The following is a 13890-nucleotide window of genomic DNA, read 5'->3' as shown; positions in this document are numbered from 1 at the left end:
GGAGGGGGGCCAAATCTACCCTTTTCCCAAACCCCCCAAACTGTCCTGAAGCCACCCTGCCCCCTCTCATCAGTCCAGATGTCGCCCGCTCTATCCCTGGGGAGAAACGTGGAGCGATTCCAGTCCCTACAGGTTGAAGCGAAGTTTCTGGAAACGGAAATAAAGAGTCAAGGAGCAGAGGCCTGAAGAGGCACTTCCAGAAGAGGCAGCACTGGGAGCGCAGGCAGGCAGGAGGGCCGTCTGCGGGGTCCCCGGGGGCTGCCCTGGGGCGGCTGTGCTCCCCGCCACCTCACGTCTGGACCTTTCCATTCTCCGGCCTCCCGGTCCTCACCCGCTGTGTGCAGGGCACGCGAGGAGGTAACGAGCGGGTTCACACGGGATCGGGGCTGCCCCGCGCTCCTCTCCACCTGCACACCTTCTGGACAGGCCCAGACAGAGGTGAGCATGTCACCCGCACAGGACAGAGGCTGCACCCCAGGACATACCGGGGGGCAGGAAGGTCACGGCCCGGCAGGGGTGGGAGCAGCTCTGACTCAGAGGGGCAGCCTCCCCAGATAAACCCCAGCAAGGGGATCCGGCCACTGGCCATGGCCGTGATTTTGACCGCTGGTCCTTCCCCTCGAGCGTGTTGACCAGTGCTGCGTCCTGATGGGCCTGACTCCAAGGACCCCCGGGAAGTCTCCTGAACACCCCTTCATTCCGAGCCCCCGCCCAGAGGCAGTGCACAGGAGGCTCAGAGATTGGTCAAGGCTGCCCGTGTCTGCGCCCGAGCCCCCGCTGCCCTTAACCCATCTACACAGGCCCTAAGAGCTCTCCAGACAGCAAGCCGCCCGAGGCAGGCCCTGCAGCCGTGCCCCTCTTACTTTGTAAATGAAATTCCGCGGGTCCAGGTTCCGAGCCATCAGCACGACCAGGGAGTACACTGTGGCCCCGGGCAGGCCGCACAGCTCCTTCGTTGCAGACTCAGACTTTCCATCCTCAGGAAGCTCGAGCAGGAGGCGGAGACTGTCCTGGTCGCAGCTTCCAGACAGGGCCACCGTCAGGGCGCTCTGGAGAACCTGATTCAAAGCATGACGGCCTCACCCTCGGAGCCACGATGGGAACTCCCATAATGACGTTTTATAGAGGCTGTCCTTGCTGCTACCTTAACGACTTACACTCGAATTAGAAGCTTCATATAGATGGTAGCAATTTTGACTTTGGAAAAGACATAAACATACATATGAACAGAACAATAAGTCTGAAACCAGGAATTCTGACATCAGCCACTTGTGGGCTGTGTGAGTAACGGGGGGGGGGGGGGACATGAAGAAAACTGGGCTGGGAGGGCAAATCTACCCTTTTCCTGAACCCCCAAAACTGTCCTGAAGCCACTCTGCCCCCTCATCCGCCTAGATGTCACCTGCTCTATCCCTGTGGAGAAACATGGTTGGATGTGAATACACCTGAGATAGGCACCCCCAGACTCAGTGCTCCCCCAGCCCTGAGTCCCTTAAAAGCCCATTTTCCCCAAAGGCTGAGGATCTACCTGTAGAGGGATGGGTCCCAAACCTCTGTTCTATTTCAAGCGTTTTGAATGGAAAGGTTTCCAAAGTGCACACATAATGCTCTGACTTTGAAGCAATCAGCAATTTGATGACTCAACTCAGGAGCAGCACGAGGCCAGGGCCCTGCCCTCGCCCAGATGCTCTCAGACGCTGCTTTGTCTTTTCCTGCTGACATTCAGCTTCGCCTTTGCTTTCAGTTTATCAGTTTGCATTTTTTATTGTTATCAAAAAAATAGTGTGAACTACTTTTTTTTTCTTCTCTGCTTCCAAACTGAAAACCAGATTTCCAAGCTTGTTGTCATTTTGGAAAAGGAGAAGCAAAGTCAAAAGGGGGGACAGAGGACAGGTGCATGAGCATCTGGTTTATCACTGTCACCTGCAGGAAAGGGCCGGAGCCGGGTCTCTGCTGCAGAAGGACTTTCAACTCATGATCTGCACAATATGATCAATTAGAAAGCAGGACGCTACACCCAGACTTGTGTCGTGTTTGTGTGTGATGGGCGCGACGACTGTGAAATGTTCAGGCCAAGCAAGACGCTCTGTGAGCAGGAGCGACGGTGCCCTCACCAGGAGCCTCACGGGCTGAAAGCACACACTGGGTGCTCTCATACGATGCCATAGGTGCCCCCCCATCACTAAGAAATAGAATAATTTGGGTTCTCCAGAGAAACAGAACCATTAGGATGTGCATATTCTGGGAGGTTTTTTTAATTTAATTTTTTTCTTTTTAGCGCCACACCTGCAGCATATGGAGGTTCCCAGGCTAGGGGGTGAATCGGAGCTGCAGCTGCCAGCCTTCACCATAGCTACGGCAACACCGGATCCGAGCTGCATCTGTAACCTACACTACAGTTTGTGGCAATGCTGGATCCTTAACCCACCAGGCAAGGCCAGGGATCGAACCAGCATCCTCATAGACACTATGTCAGGTTCCTAATCCACTGAGCCACAAGAGGAACTCCATTCTGCGGATTCTTTTAAAAAAAGGAATTGGCTCGATTGTGGGGGCTTGGCGAGACCAAAACCTACAGAATGAGCTGGGCTCAGGAGACCCAGGGAGGAACTGACAGTGGCAGCTCAGGCCATTCACACCTGAAGGCAGAACTCCCTCTTCCCTGGGGCATCTCAGATTCCACTGAGTCCCGCAGGCTGCCGGGGAGAGGTGTTAATGGGGTGCCTGCCACAGAGACAGCTGCCCAGCTGGCTGCAGATCCGGGGGGAAGAGCACCGCTCCTGCCTGACCCCCCCATCTCCATGCCCAGGGCCCTCTCTCTGCTTCAGACAGGACAACGGTCCCAGCATCTACCGTTGGGAGGAGGGAAAATGCCTCAGCTTTGTCTCTTACAGCGACCTGACTGAGAGATAACATCATCGTGTGGGCTCTCATCATGGGTTATCCCCAGGCCCTAAGAGAAGACGACAGTTGCTGAAACCACGTTGACAGAGTCACTAATAACGGACCAGGTCAATACAAAGTCATGTCCTTCTGAAGCAGAGTTATTAGACTAGTAAGTAACCAGGAGCCCAGATGTGCTGCGGCTGATTGAAGAGTCCAGAGTGTTCTTTTTCTTATTAGGGCCACACCTGCGGCATATAGAAGTTCCCGGGCTAGGCGTCAAACTGGAGCTGCAGCTGAGATCTACACCACAGCCATGGCAACACTGGATCCTTAGCCCACTGAGCAAGGCCAGGGATCAAAGCCACATCCTCATGGACACAATGTCGGGTTCTTAATCCACTGAGCTACAACGGGAACTCCAAGACCCAAACTGTTCAACAAGTGTAGGCTGGTACCTCCCCAGGCCACGGGCATCTTTCGTGTTACTCGTGAATGAAAATATGGAAGATGTGCTTATCTCCTTGGTGACGGGGCCACGCAGAGACTCAAGTGACACACTGCAAAGTAGATCGGGATTACAAACGCCCCAAAGGTTGGAGTAATTGACCAGAACTAGCAAGAAGTACTGGTGCAGAGATCAATGCAAATCCTGAAATGAAAAATATTTATGTAGTGTAAGTGGGAAAAGAGGTACCTCAGTAGAAGCAGCCACTTACTGGTTTTTTGTTTATTTATTTGTTTCCTTTATGGCCACACCTGTGGCATATAGAAGTTCCCAAGCTAGGGGTTGAATTGAAGCTGCAGCTGCCGGCCTACACCATAGCCACAGCAACGCCAGATCCAAGCCACATCTGTGACCTAAGCCACAGCTAGTGGCAACATTGGATCCTTAACCCACTGAGCAAAGTCTGGAATCAAACCTGCATCCTCACAGACACTATGTCAAGTTCTTAACCCTCTGAGACACAACGGGAGCTCCTGTTTTGTTTTTTCTTTAATTGGTGGTGAAGGGTCTAAAGTTCCCCCAAATTACAAGGCCCATAACGCCAGCCTGATGATGCGATGAGGGGGTTACCTGCAGAAACAGCATGAAACTCACAGCCCAAGATGAGCTCCTGGGGGACAACGCTCCACACGGCCGGCAGTGCCTTCGGGGCACCCTGGGCCAAGTCCTCGGCATGAGCCAGAAACCCTCAACTCCGCTCACATGTGAAGCGTTTCCTTCTCCATCCGGGAGCCGGAAAAAGCCAGGAGCCCACCTTTTACCAGTGCCTACTGTGACGTGAGATACGCCAAGAACTCCCCCTTGCAGCTTCCAGCAGACAGACAAAGAGAATGATGAATGACGCGCTTCCCTCTAAGGCAGCCCTCTCACCAGAAAGCGTGCCCGCCCGCTGTGCGCGATGCCTGCAGAACCCGCCGCAAGTGAGAGAGAGAATCGGCCACGTCCACCAAATGCCCAGGGGAAATGAGAAACAGCTTCTGAACGCACCTGCTCCCTGAGGAGCCTCCCAGCAGATCTGAGGCTCTGGGCAGCCCCCCCCCTGCCTTGCTCCGCAGAACCTGGAAGGGCACCGCCTGCCAGGATCCGAGGCCTTGTCTCCTGAGGCCACCCGAGTGCTCAGCCTGCAGGGGCTGAGGGAGCAGGCGGGCCTCCGATGGCTCTCCAGCTGTGGGGCCCTAGGTCTTCCACCTCCTCATAACCATCAAAAGAGTGAAAACGTACAAGGAAGGAAGAAGTCACTGCCAGTCTGAGCCCAGGACGCGGCGCAGGGGTAGGGGCATCCCAGGGCAGGCGGGTGGAGGGGGGCAAGACGGGCTCCCGGGTTCCGACCTGAACTGGGAGAGGCGGGTATTAAGGGATGGGAGACGTCAAGGAATTACCATGTGTAACAGGTTCTGCTGTCACCCTAACCATCTAAGAAGGCCTAGAGCCCCAAAGGGTCACCTCCTAACACACCTGAATTTGTTACCTAAGACCCACAGACATGGGAGGTTTGCGGATACCCTTAGCTATCACAGCAAATACTGTCATCGTTTACTTGAAGCCTCAGAATGCAAGCTTTCTTAATACTCCTCCAATGACCCGACTAACTGTCCAGCTACTTAGGTGACCATCCATAAAGGCTTATATTGTCCAAGAGACGCGTGAATGTCAAAAGCACAGCACGGCCATCTCGGGAGCAAGAGCATCTCACGCCGCAGGCCTTCTCCGGCAGGATGCCAGCGACACCTGGTGGCCAACAGCGTAACTGGGCAGCAACCATCAAACCCTAGATTGTAACATTCTGAATTTGGTTTGGGGGGCTCTTTGTTTATTTGCTTGCTTGCTGGGTTTTGTTTTGTTTTGTTTTGGGGGGGGCTGCAATCACCGCACATGGAGGTTCCCAGGCTAGGGGTTGAATGGGAGCAGTAGCCGCCAGCCTGCACCACAGCCACAGCAACGCCAGATCTGAGCTGCATCTGTGACCTACCCCACAGCTTATGGAAATGCCGAATCCTTAACTCACTGAGAAAGGCCAGGAATCGAACCCGCAACCTCATGGTTCCGAGTCGGATTCGTTTCTGCTGAGCCACGACAGCAACTTGTGTTTTTCTTGATAGGAATGTCTTATTGAGTGAGAAACCAACAGCCAACAGGGGTACCTCAAACCTGAAACTAGCGTGAGCTCAGAGGCATCCTACTGCAGGATGGCTTACCAAGTGAAAGCGAGGAAGTTGCTTAAGCTTTACTGAAATGGGGGTTTTCAGACAGCAGGAGATTGGTTAAAATTGATTATTACACTATTTTAGGAAGATGATTAATGTTGCATTATCAGAGGCATGATTATCAGAGGCATTTGCAGAACTTAGGCAGTCACTTAAGTTTTGTCTACATTCATGAAATAAACTAGACTAAGTTTTCCTTAGTTCGTCTGCTGGAGAGCTCTTCAAGCCTGGTGTCTATTTTATTTCACTCGAACAAGGGATATTCAAAATATCTAAGGTGATTTATTAAATGATGTTGTCATAGATTGAAATGACTGTGAAACTCCTCTTTGGAATTATTTAAGGATGTGCCATCTTTTTTTTTTTTTTTCTGAATTTGGAAGGGAGCCCCACGTTAGCTAAACCGGCCCTGCTCGTGCAGCACTGCCTGGCAGCTACTTCATTCGGTCATGCTCCACTCCCCTGTCCAGCAAGTAGAGGTTTAAACCAAATCTGACCACTGTTTACATTTAGGGCAGCGCACGAGGTGGTCTCCTCACTCCACCTGGACCCCGGACCCTGCCTACGTGCGACCCAATAAGCCACCTTTGATATTTTCCTTGAAGGAAGACACCTGGTGACTTTCCATAAGCACTTGATGATACTGTAACTTAAATTCTGTGTTCCTAGCTTCTAATCTATTCCTCTGCTAATGCAGGTTAATTCCCTTTTCTTTTTTTTGGTCTTTTTGCCTTTTTCTAGGGCTGCACCTGCAGCATATGGAGGTTCCCGGGCTAGGGGTAGAATTGGAGCTGTAGCCACTGGCCTACACCACAGGCACAGCCACCCAGGATCTGAGCCGTATCTGTGACCTACACTACAGCTCACGGCAATGGTGGATCCTTAACCCACTGAGAGAGGCCAGGGATCGAACCTGCAACCTCATGGTTCCTAGTCGGATTCGATAACTCTGTGGCCCTAATCAGTGCTCCCAAGCACTGGAGGGGTGCCCACTGCTGTCACACTAAGCACCCCCACAGTGTGCTGCCAGGTCGTACAATGACTTCCTATTTAAAGGAAATCCATTATCCGGACAAGACCCGGGGCGGCTGTGCATCCGTCTGGGAATCACTAGAATAAATATCACCATGGATTTTATCTTTTCCAACCCAATGAAGACAATACTATGAAAATAAGACCCTGGAGTTTCCACCGTGGCTCAGCGGGTTAAGAACTTAACATAGTGTCCGAGAGGATGCCGGTTCAATCCCTGGCCTTGCTCGGTGGGTTAAGGATCTGGCTTTGGCGCAAGCTTCGGCACAGGTAGCAAATGCAGCTCAGATCTGGCATTGCTGTGGCTATGGGGCAGACCTGCGGCTGCAGCGTCGATTCAACCCCTAGCTTGGAAACTTCCATGTGCCGCAGGTGTGGCCATAAGAAGAGAAAGAAAAAAGACAAGAAATTAAAGACCCCAAGGGACAATAACGCCCTGGGGCTGCCAGCTTGTTCTCTCACTTCCTCTCTGCCACCACATCCATCATTCACAGGCACCCACGGCCGTGGGAGGAGAGAGCGAGAAAGGACTGCAGAAGCCGACAGCTCCTGGCTGCCGAGGGCCTGTGGGGCGGGCAGAGTGGAGAAGCAGCGAGCCGTACCTTTGAGTGGGAAAGATTTGCTTCTAAAATGCTACCGATGGTTTCCGCTGAGATGCCAAGAGAAGAGCGAAGCTCCTCTGTTACCCTGGTGACGTTCTGCATCAAATCCTTCACCTTGACGTCTGGAAAACACCCCAAGAGGGAGGTCAGGCGGGGACAACTGCTGGGGCTACTCCTGCCTGTGACAACAAGACGCGGCCGGGATAATTCCTTTGCTAGGTCCAGCCCACCAGAGGCACTAAATAAAGTCACATCACCTCAGCTTCTAGGACTAACGGAGAGAATTTATCCTGGAAGTAAAAGAAAACCCCTGGTTATGTGGGTTCCTCCCTCTAAGACCTGTGTATTGTATGATTTACTCTAGAAAGAGGTGTTTTTTCTTAGGGAACAGTGACTGGGCGCTATAGGAAACTCACTTCTCTCCATTTTCTACTCATCTTAACTTTTCTTAACAAGAGGAGCTTTGCCAGGATGCTTCAGACTGGACGGACCAATGCTTCGTGGGCTTTTAGAACTGTACAGATGGAACATATGGCGAAACAGGCCCGCAAATGCTCCCGCTCCAGGAGGGCAGGGCCAGGAAGACACTCAGACCAGGGAAGCTCATCGCTCTTTCCCTCTTGGCTTTGGTACCCAGGGTTTTAGGACTTTCTTCTCAACTCCAAATACATCAGAGTAGCCAGGCTCTAAATTATTATTTATCACATACGGACCGCATAACTCCCTTTATAGGTTTTATTTCAAAAATATATGTGTGTGAGAAACTAAATTTAATTTTTTAATCAAGCAAACATGGTGGAAAGATGTACTTACCCTCAGTTACTGTGAAATTGCTAAGAAAAGTCACTATGGGATTCCCAGACACCAAAATCTTCTCGAGGCTTTGGACCAACCTAAAAGGGCAGAAAATTAAAGCTCATTTAGGGAAGATAAAACATCAGAAGCAATGCTGGAGTGAAGAGCACTCCCTCGGATCCCTGGAAATGAGCTGCACACGATCACATTTCTATACAATTCCTGAGATACTCAGACACCCGATGTCTCCCCGTGTGTGATGCCGTTAACACGACGGCGGCCCTGGAGGGCGAGGGGACTCGGGGAGGAGGGGCACAGGGACGGCGTCTCACGAACAAGGAGGGGACGGAGAGGACAGATCTGGGATGGAGGAGAAATCCGGACATCGACAAGTCCCAAGAACCTCCTCTTTCTGTGACTAGGTCACTGCAGGAAACCAAGGGCCCGATTTCCTCTCCCAGTGCTTTACACTCTGACTGTACAGAACCGAATCAATCCACCTTGAACGCAATTTGAAAAACTGTTAACCGTTCTTAGAGTACACATTCAGTGCCGTACTGAAATCTCAGAGCCTACTATTTTGCTTGAACATCTGGTCCCCAACAGTTCCTACAATTTACAGTTTTTTAAAAACATGTCCTGGGAGGAGTTCCCATCATGGCTCAACGGTAACAAACCTGACCGGTATCCGTGAGGATGCAGGCTCGATCCCTGGCCCCGCTCAGCGGGCTAAGGATCCGGCGTTGCTGTTGGTGTGAGCTGTGGTGCAGGTCACAGATGGGGCCCGGATGCCCCATTGCTGTGACTGTGGTGTAGGCCAGCAGCTGTGGCTCCCATTCCACCCCTAACCCAGGAACTTCCATAGGCCACAAGTGCAGCCCTAAAAAGACAAAAAAAAAAAAAAGTCATGGGAAACTGGCATCGGTGAGAAAATATAGGTATTAACATGAATATTAAGAGTGTGTTGCATAATTTAAAAGTGCAGGACGGACACATCGTCTTTAGGAAGGAGGACACCGGAGGCGGGAGGCGCGGGCGCACCTGCGTGTGCGCTGCGGGCCGGGGGCCGGGCGGCGCCCGCATTCACAGCCCTGCTCGCGGGCCTTTTCCAAGCTGCTCCGGAAGCTTTCCAAGGTGCTGGAAAGATTCCTGCGGAGGCCTTCACAGCTGAGCTGATGCGGAAAGGCCCACGTCTTCTCCAGTTCCTAGAAAACACGGCAAAGATCCGGTCAGAAGCACACGTACTGGTTCGGGTGAGCGCTGGCCTGGGAAGCTGTCAGCGGGTGGGCCTGGGTCTCGGGAAACCCGGCGCCGAGGACGGGGCCGCGGATCCTGCCCAAGGGTCATGCGCACTGCGGGGCCTTGAGGAGCCCCGGCTGGGAACCAGAGGGCAGGTTCTCGAAGGCACGGCGGGGACCAGCGCCCCCTACTGATGGCCTCCTGGAGCTCCTTCCCGGCCTGGAAACGGAAGCTTTTCCAAATTCATAGCCACCAAGGACTGAAAAGAAGCCATGTGTGTGTCCAGAGGGCGGCCTGCCTCGACGGTCTGCAGTGCAGGCTGGAGGGTCTCGGGTCTCCCCTCGGGGTTGGGGGGAGGTGGGGGAGGAGGAGATGGGGGAATGGGGGGGCAGGGAGAAGCCCCAGGGCTCTGAGGATCTTCCTGGAAAAATCCCTGCTCTGGGCCCTGATTCTAAGACTCTGCAGATATCTTATCAGCATCTTTTATAAGCATAAACAACTTTATAAAAGACCAATCATGTTGCAAAATATATATATATTTATAATACCAATAAATTGATAAACATGTAGAGCATTTATTGTATGTAATAGTAACTGACAAATACAGGTAATTTAAAATTGAAAACAAGCCCCAAAGCAGCAGGCATGTGCGTGCGTGTGTACAGACACATGTATCAGTCTATACACGTTTCCTTGGACACGGCCCTTCTGCTGTATGTCATTGGTTCCACCTCATCAGAACTTGCTAATCTCATCAGACTGTGTTTCCATCGCATCGCCCAGTCCTTCCTGATGTCGGATGCAAGTCCCAGGTCATGGTGACATGGGACAGTGCCTAAGTCAATATATTTTAATAAACAAAACTTCTAACTAAATGTTTTTTCCTACAAAGGAAAGTCATGAATCCTTCAGATGATCAGAGCACTAACAAATCCATGTTGCCAGCGGGTGAAATGTGAGGGGTACCGAAGTGTCACAGTGGAGGGACCTGAGCTCTGAGTCCATCCCTCAGGGGTCCCCAGGATCAGGGGAGCGGGGGTCTGTGTGGGCAGCAGGGCTTCTCAGGACCAGGAGCTTGAGCATGTGGTGAGAGCAGCAAACGCAGGCCACCACGAGGGGCTCAGCACCGGGACAGAACCTCCAACACTTCCCAGCCCCGCGCGTCCCTTCCCCTGTGGAGGCCTCTCCTCCCGGCCCACAGGTGCACAGACACACCCGGGTCGGAACCACGGGCACAAATGAGGAGCCTCATCTCTGAGAAGGCAGGTTGAGTAACACGAGCTGCAGTGGGCCCTGCCTGTGGACTGTTCCCTCATTAGCACCTCCAGGGAGTGCCTGTTGTGGCGCAGCAGGTTAAGAACCTGGACATAGTGTCCACGAGGACGCAGCTTTGATCCCTGGCCCTGCTCAGTGGGATAAGGATCCAGCGTTGCCACAAGATGTGGCTCCGATGCGGTGTCCCAGTTGTGGCTCAGATGTGGCTCCGATGCGGTGTCCCAGTTGTGGCCCAGATGTGGCTCCGATGCGGTGTTGCTGTGGCTGTGGTGTATGTGGGCCAGCAGCTGCAGCTCCATTCGACCCCTAACCCAGGGACTTCCATGTGCTGCAGCTGCAGCCTTAATATTTAAAAAAAGAAAGAAAAAAAAAAAGCCCCTTTAGTTTGTATTTACATGCAAATTAATTTAACTCCACTCATTTATAAAATTCCCACTATATATTTTATCCTTAAATGTAATAACATGCTAATCTTGAAATGTGGGGGTCGGGGGGGGTTGTAGAGAGGGAGGTGCCCCCCCACACCCCGAGCAGCAAAGACCCTGCAAGGGGAGCCCCAACCCCTCCTCAAGGGCACACTGGCTCCAGGCGGGCAGCGTCCTGTCAGGTGGGAGGCCTGAGGCTGGCCCCCAGGAAGCTGAGATCACGGGGAGGGAGGGCAGCACACAGCAGACTCTCCTTCTCGGCTGGAACAGGCCTGTTCCCACCCAGGAACTGGGCAGGGACGTGTACCAGACCTGCTCTGCAGGTGCAGTGCTGCCGCAGGTGGATCCGAGGTGGTGGTAGGAAACCATTCAGCCTCGAGCCCCGGCCACATCCGCCAACTCAGCTCGTCCCAGAAATGCTGAGGCTCCCTGGGCATGCGCTGCCAATTTTCAAACGTAGTTTCTGAGCCCCATGGAGCTCACAGATGTATCTATTAAAATATTACCTACTGACTTAACGTCGATGCTGTCCCACAATCACCATACCCTGGGACTGGGAAGGATTGGGAAGGACTGGGTGATGGAAGCCCAGTCTGACGAAGTAAGTTCTGAGGATGTGAAATACATGATATCCGGCAGCACTGCCGTGTCCAGGGAAGTGCGTGCAGACTTAGACGTGTGTGCTGCACACGCAGACGCTCACCGCCGATGGAATGTGCCATGCTGGTGCTGAGAGCACTGTGTGCTAGAACACCCAAGTAGAGATTTTTTTGGAAACGAAAAGCGGCATGATGCCTCTTGCCCGCTCGTCGGGCACAGAGCACCTCATACCCCACGGCCTGGACGACGTCTCTTTTTCTGAAGGACTCAGGCCGTGGAAGCTCGGACCCGCCGGAGGAGCTTTGCAGGTTCCCTGTCTGTCATCAAAGCCAGGAACTTCTGCACTTCATCGAAACTGACCCAACTCTTAGCAGCCAGATCGGTGACCACTCTGTCATCATTTACACTTTAGATACAGTCTTTGAGGCAGTTGTTTCAAAAGCTGGAGTCTCCCATCTCAGCACTCACAAATCGTCTATACGGGGTTTTGGTTTTGTTTTTAATCACATGTAACACCTCACAAAGATCTGCACAGCCTGGAATAAATAAATCACTGTGACCTTGACACACTGTGGAGCTGGAGTTCCTGCTGTGGCTCAGTAGGCTAAGAACCCAATATCTGTTGAGGATGTGGGTTCAGTCACTGGCCTCACTCGCTGGGTTCAGGATCCAGCGTTGCCACGAGCTGCGGTGCAGGTCACAGATGCAGCTCAGATCCAGCATTGCTGTGGCTGTGGTTTAGGCCGGTGGCGGCAGCTCCGATTCCACTCCTAGCCCAGGAACTTCCACATGTCGCAAGGGGCGGCCCTAAAAAGAAAAAAGGAAAAAAAAATAAGGGACAAAGAACCAGCAGCAAACCTCTTACACTTTTAACAAGCAGCTCTCACAAGTCTGTGCCAGGAGAACCCAGCAGACGACGTGAGAGGCACAGCCTGCGGCCGTGATGCCCACACGAGCCAGCGGCCTGACTCCCGCGCGAGCCTGCGGCCGTGACGCCCACACAAGTCAGTGGCACAGTCCCTCCGGCTTAAGCACCAAACCCGGAACGGCGAGACCAGCCTGGGCCAATCGGAATGACCACAAACACCTCTGAGACATCCAAGACGACAAACCTGAGAGTGGTCGTGCACCAAGATGATGCCTTGCAGAGCAGACAAAACCAGGCTCCTTATCCGGCCTTGCTGGCAGCTCAGAGTGGCACACAGGATGTCCGTGGCCAGGGGAGGGTTTTCTGCCGGAGGAAACACACCGAGAAGCAATGATTCGATGGTCCTGTCCTGAACTAGCCACTCTACAATCAGGGCGTTTTTAATATTATGAATTTTTTTTTTCTGTTATAGCTGGTTTATAGTGTTTTGTCAATTTTCTACTGTCCAGCATGGTGACCCAGTTACACATACATGTATACATTCTTTTTTCTCACATGATCCTGCTCCATAATAAGTGACTAGATATAGTTCCCAGTGCTACACAGCAGGATCGCATTGCTCATCCATTCCAAAGGCAATAGTCTGCATCTATTAACCCCAAATTCCCAATCCATCCCACACCCTCCAGCAAAGGAGAGGGAGGCATTCCCCCTGGAAGAGATGCCCAGCTCCAGCCATCACGACAGGGCAGCAGGTTCCACGAGCAGAGACACAGCACCCAGAAGCCCAGCTCAGGGCAGGGAGGGGCCGCTCGCCTTGGCTAGAGAAGGTCATGGCACTTGGAAGGGGATGTGTGGGCCAGGCCCTCAGGGTCTCTGACACCAGGCAAGAAGCCTGTGCTTTATTCTAACCGAAACTCGGGGCAACCCCGACCCAACTCACTCCCAGCCAAGCTCTGAAAACAGGCAGCGGCACCTCGCCGCCTCGATCATGTGAGCAGCCCACCTGCAAAGATGACAAGCAGACGCAGGACCAGCAACTTCACTTTCTGCAGAGTCACCGAGGCTCCCAGGGGCTTCAGAGGCTGCTGGAAAATCCGACACGCTTCCACAGCGCTTAGGGAAAAACAGACACCTGCGTTAGAGGGTGAAGGCTGCAGGCTGAGCACGGCGCTTCTCCGGGCAGGCACAGTCGTAACACACGTGCAAGCCCAGAGATCACACTAGACACAGGCTAGGAGATGCTGGGTCTCCTGTTTTAGTTCAAAGCATCATTTTGTTGCCAATCAACCTGATAGGTGCTCTCTCCCTTTTTTGCCTTGACCTGTTCTCTTGAAACACAAAGGTACATGATCAGGACAGAAGGACAAAGCAAGGTGAAGATTCCCGTGGTCTCCAGGCAGCGATGAGAATCCGCTCTTACCAGTAGATTAGTACGTAAGTAAGATCTGATCTTGAA

The 13890-nt window shown here is 52.7% G+C and overlaps 1 protein-coding gene across 14 annotated transcripts in view; it reads right to left on the bottom strand.

The window, feature by feature from the left end:
• ABCA13 (ATP binding cassette subfamily A member 13) overlaps positions 1-13890 on the bottom strand; it is a 349393-nt gene that overhangs the window by 244376 nt on the left and 91127 nt on the right. For 12 of the 14 annotated variants that reach the window (XR_014816633.1, XR_014816634.1, XR_014816631.1 and 9 more), the window contains 6 exons: positions 13438-13547; positions 12676-12794; positions 9066-9229; positions 8043-8122; positions 7230-7351; positions 864-1058 (listed from right to left, as the gene is read on the bottom strand). Coding sequence is in view for 9 of the 14 variants with exons in the window: in XM_021063900.2 (XP_020919559.2) it covers positions 864-1058; positions 7230-7351; positions 8043-8122; positions 9066-9229; positions 12676-12794; positions 13438-13547 (790 nt within the window). In the remaining 5 variants the exon portion in view is untranslated. The remainder of the gene's footprint in view (positions 1-863; positions 1059-7229; positions 7352-8042; positions 8123-9065; positions 9230-12675; positions 12795-13437; positions 13548-13890) is intronic. The other 2 variants (XR_014816635.1, XM_084978171.1) reach the window with 1 other exon arrangement.

Source organism: Sus scrofa, chromosome 9 (genome assembly GCF_054392235.1).
Source record: "Sus scrofa isolate SSC_HxYL_T2T_F1_AM1 chromosome 9, Sscrofa_HxYL_maternal_Yorkshire_Landrace_v2.0, whole genome shotgun sequence".
NCBI lineage: Eukaryota > Metazoa > Chordata > Mammalia > Artiodactyla > Suidae > Sus > Sus scrofa.
The sequence above is the reverse complement of the archived record's forward strand: the minus strand, read 5'-3'. Positions and strand labels throughout refer to the sequence as shown.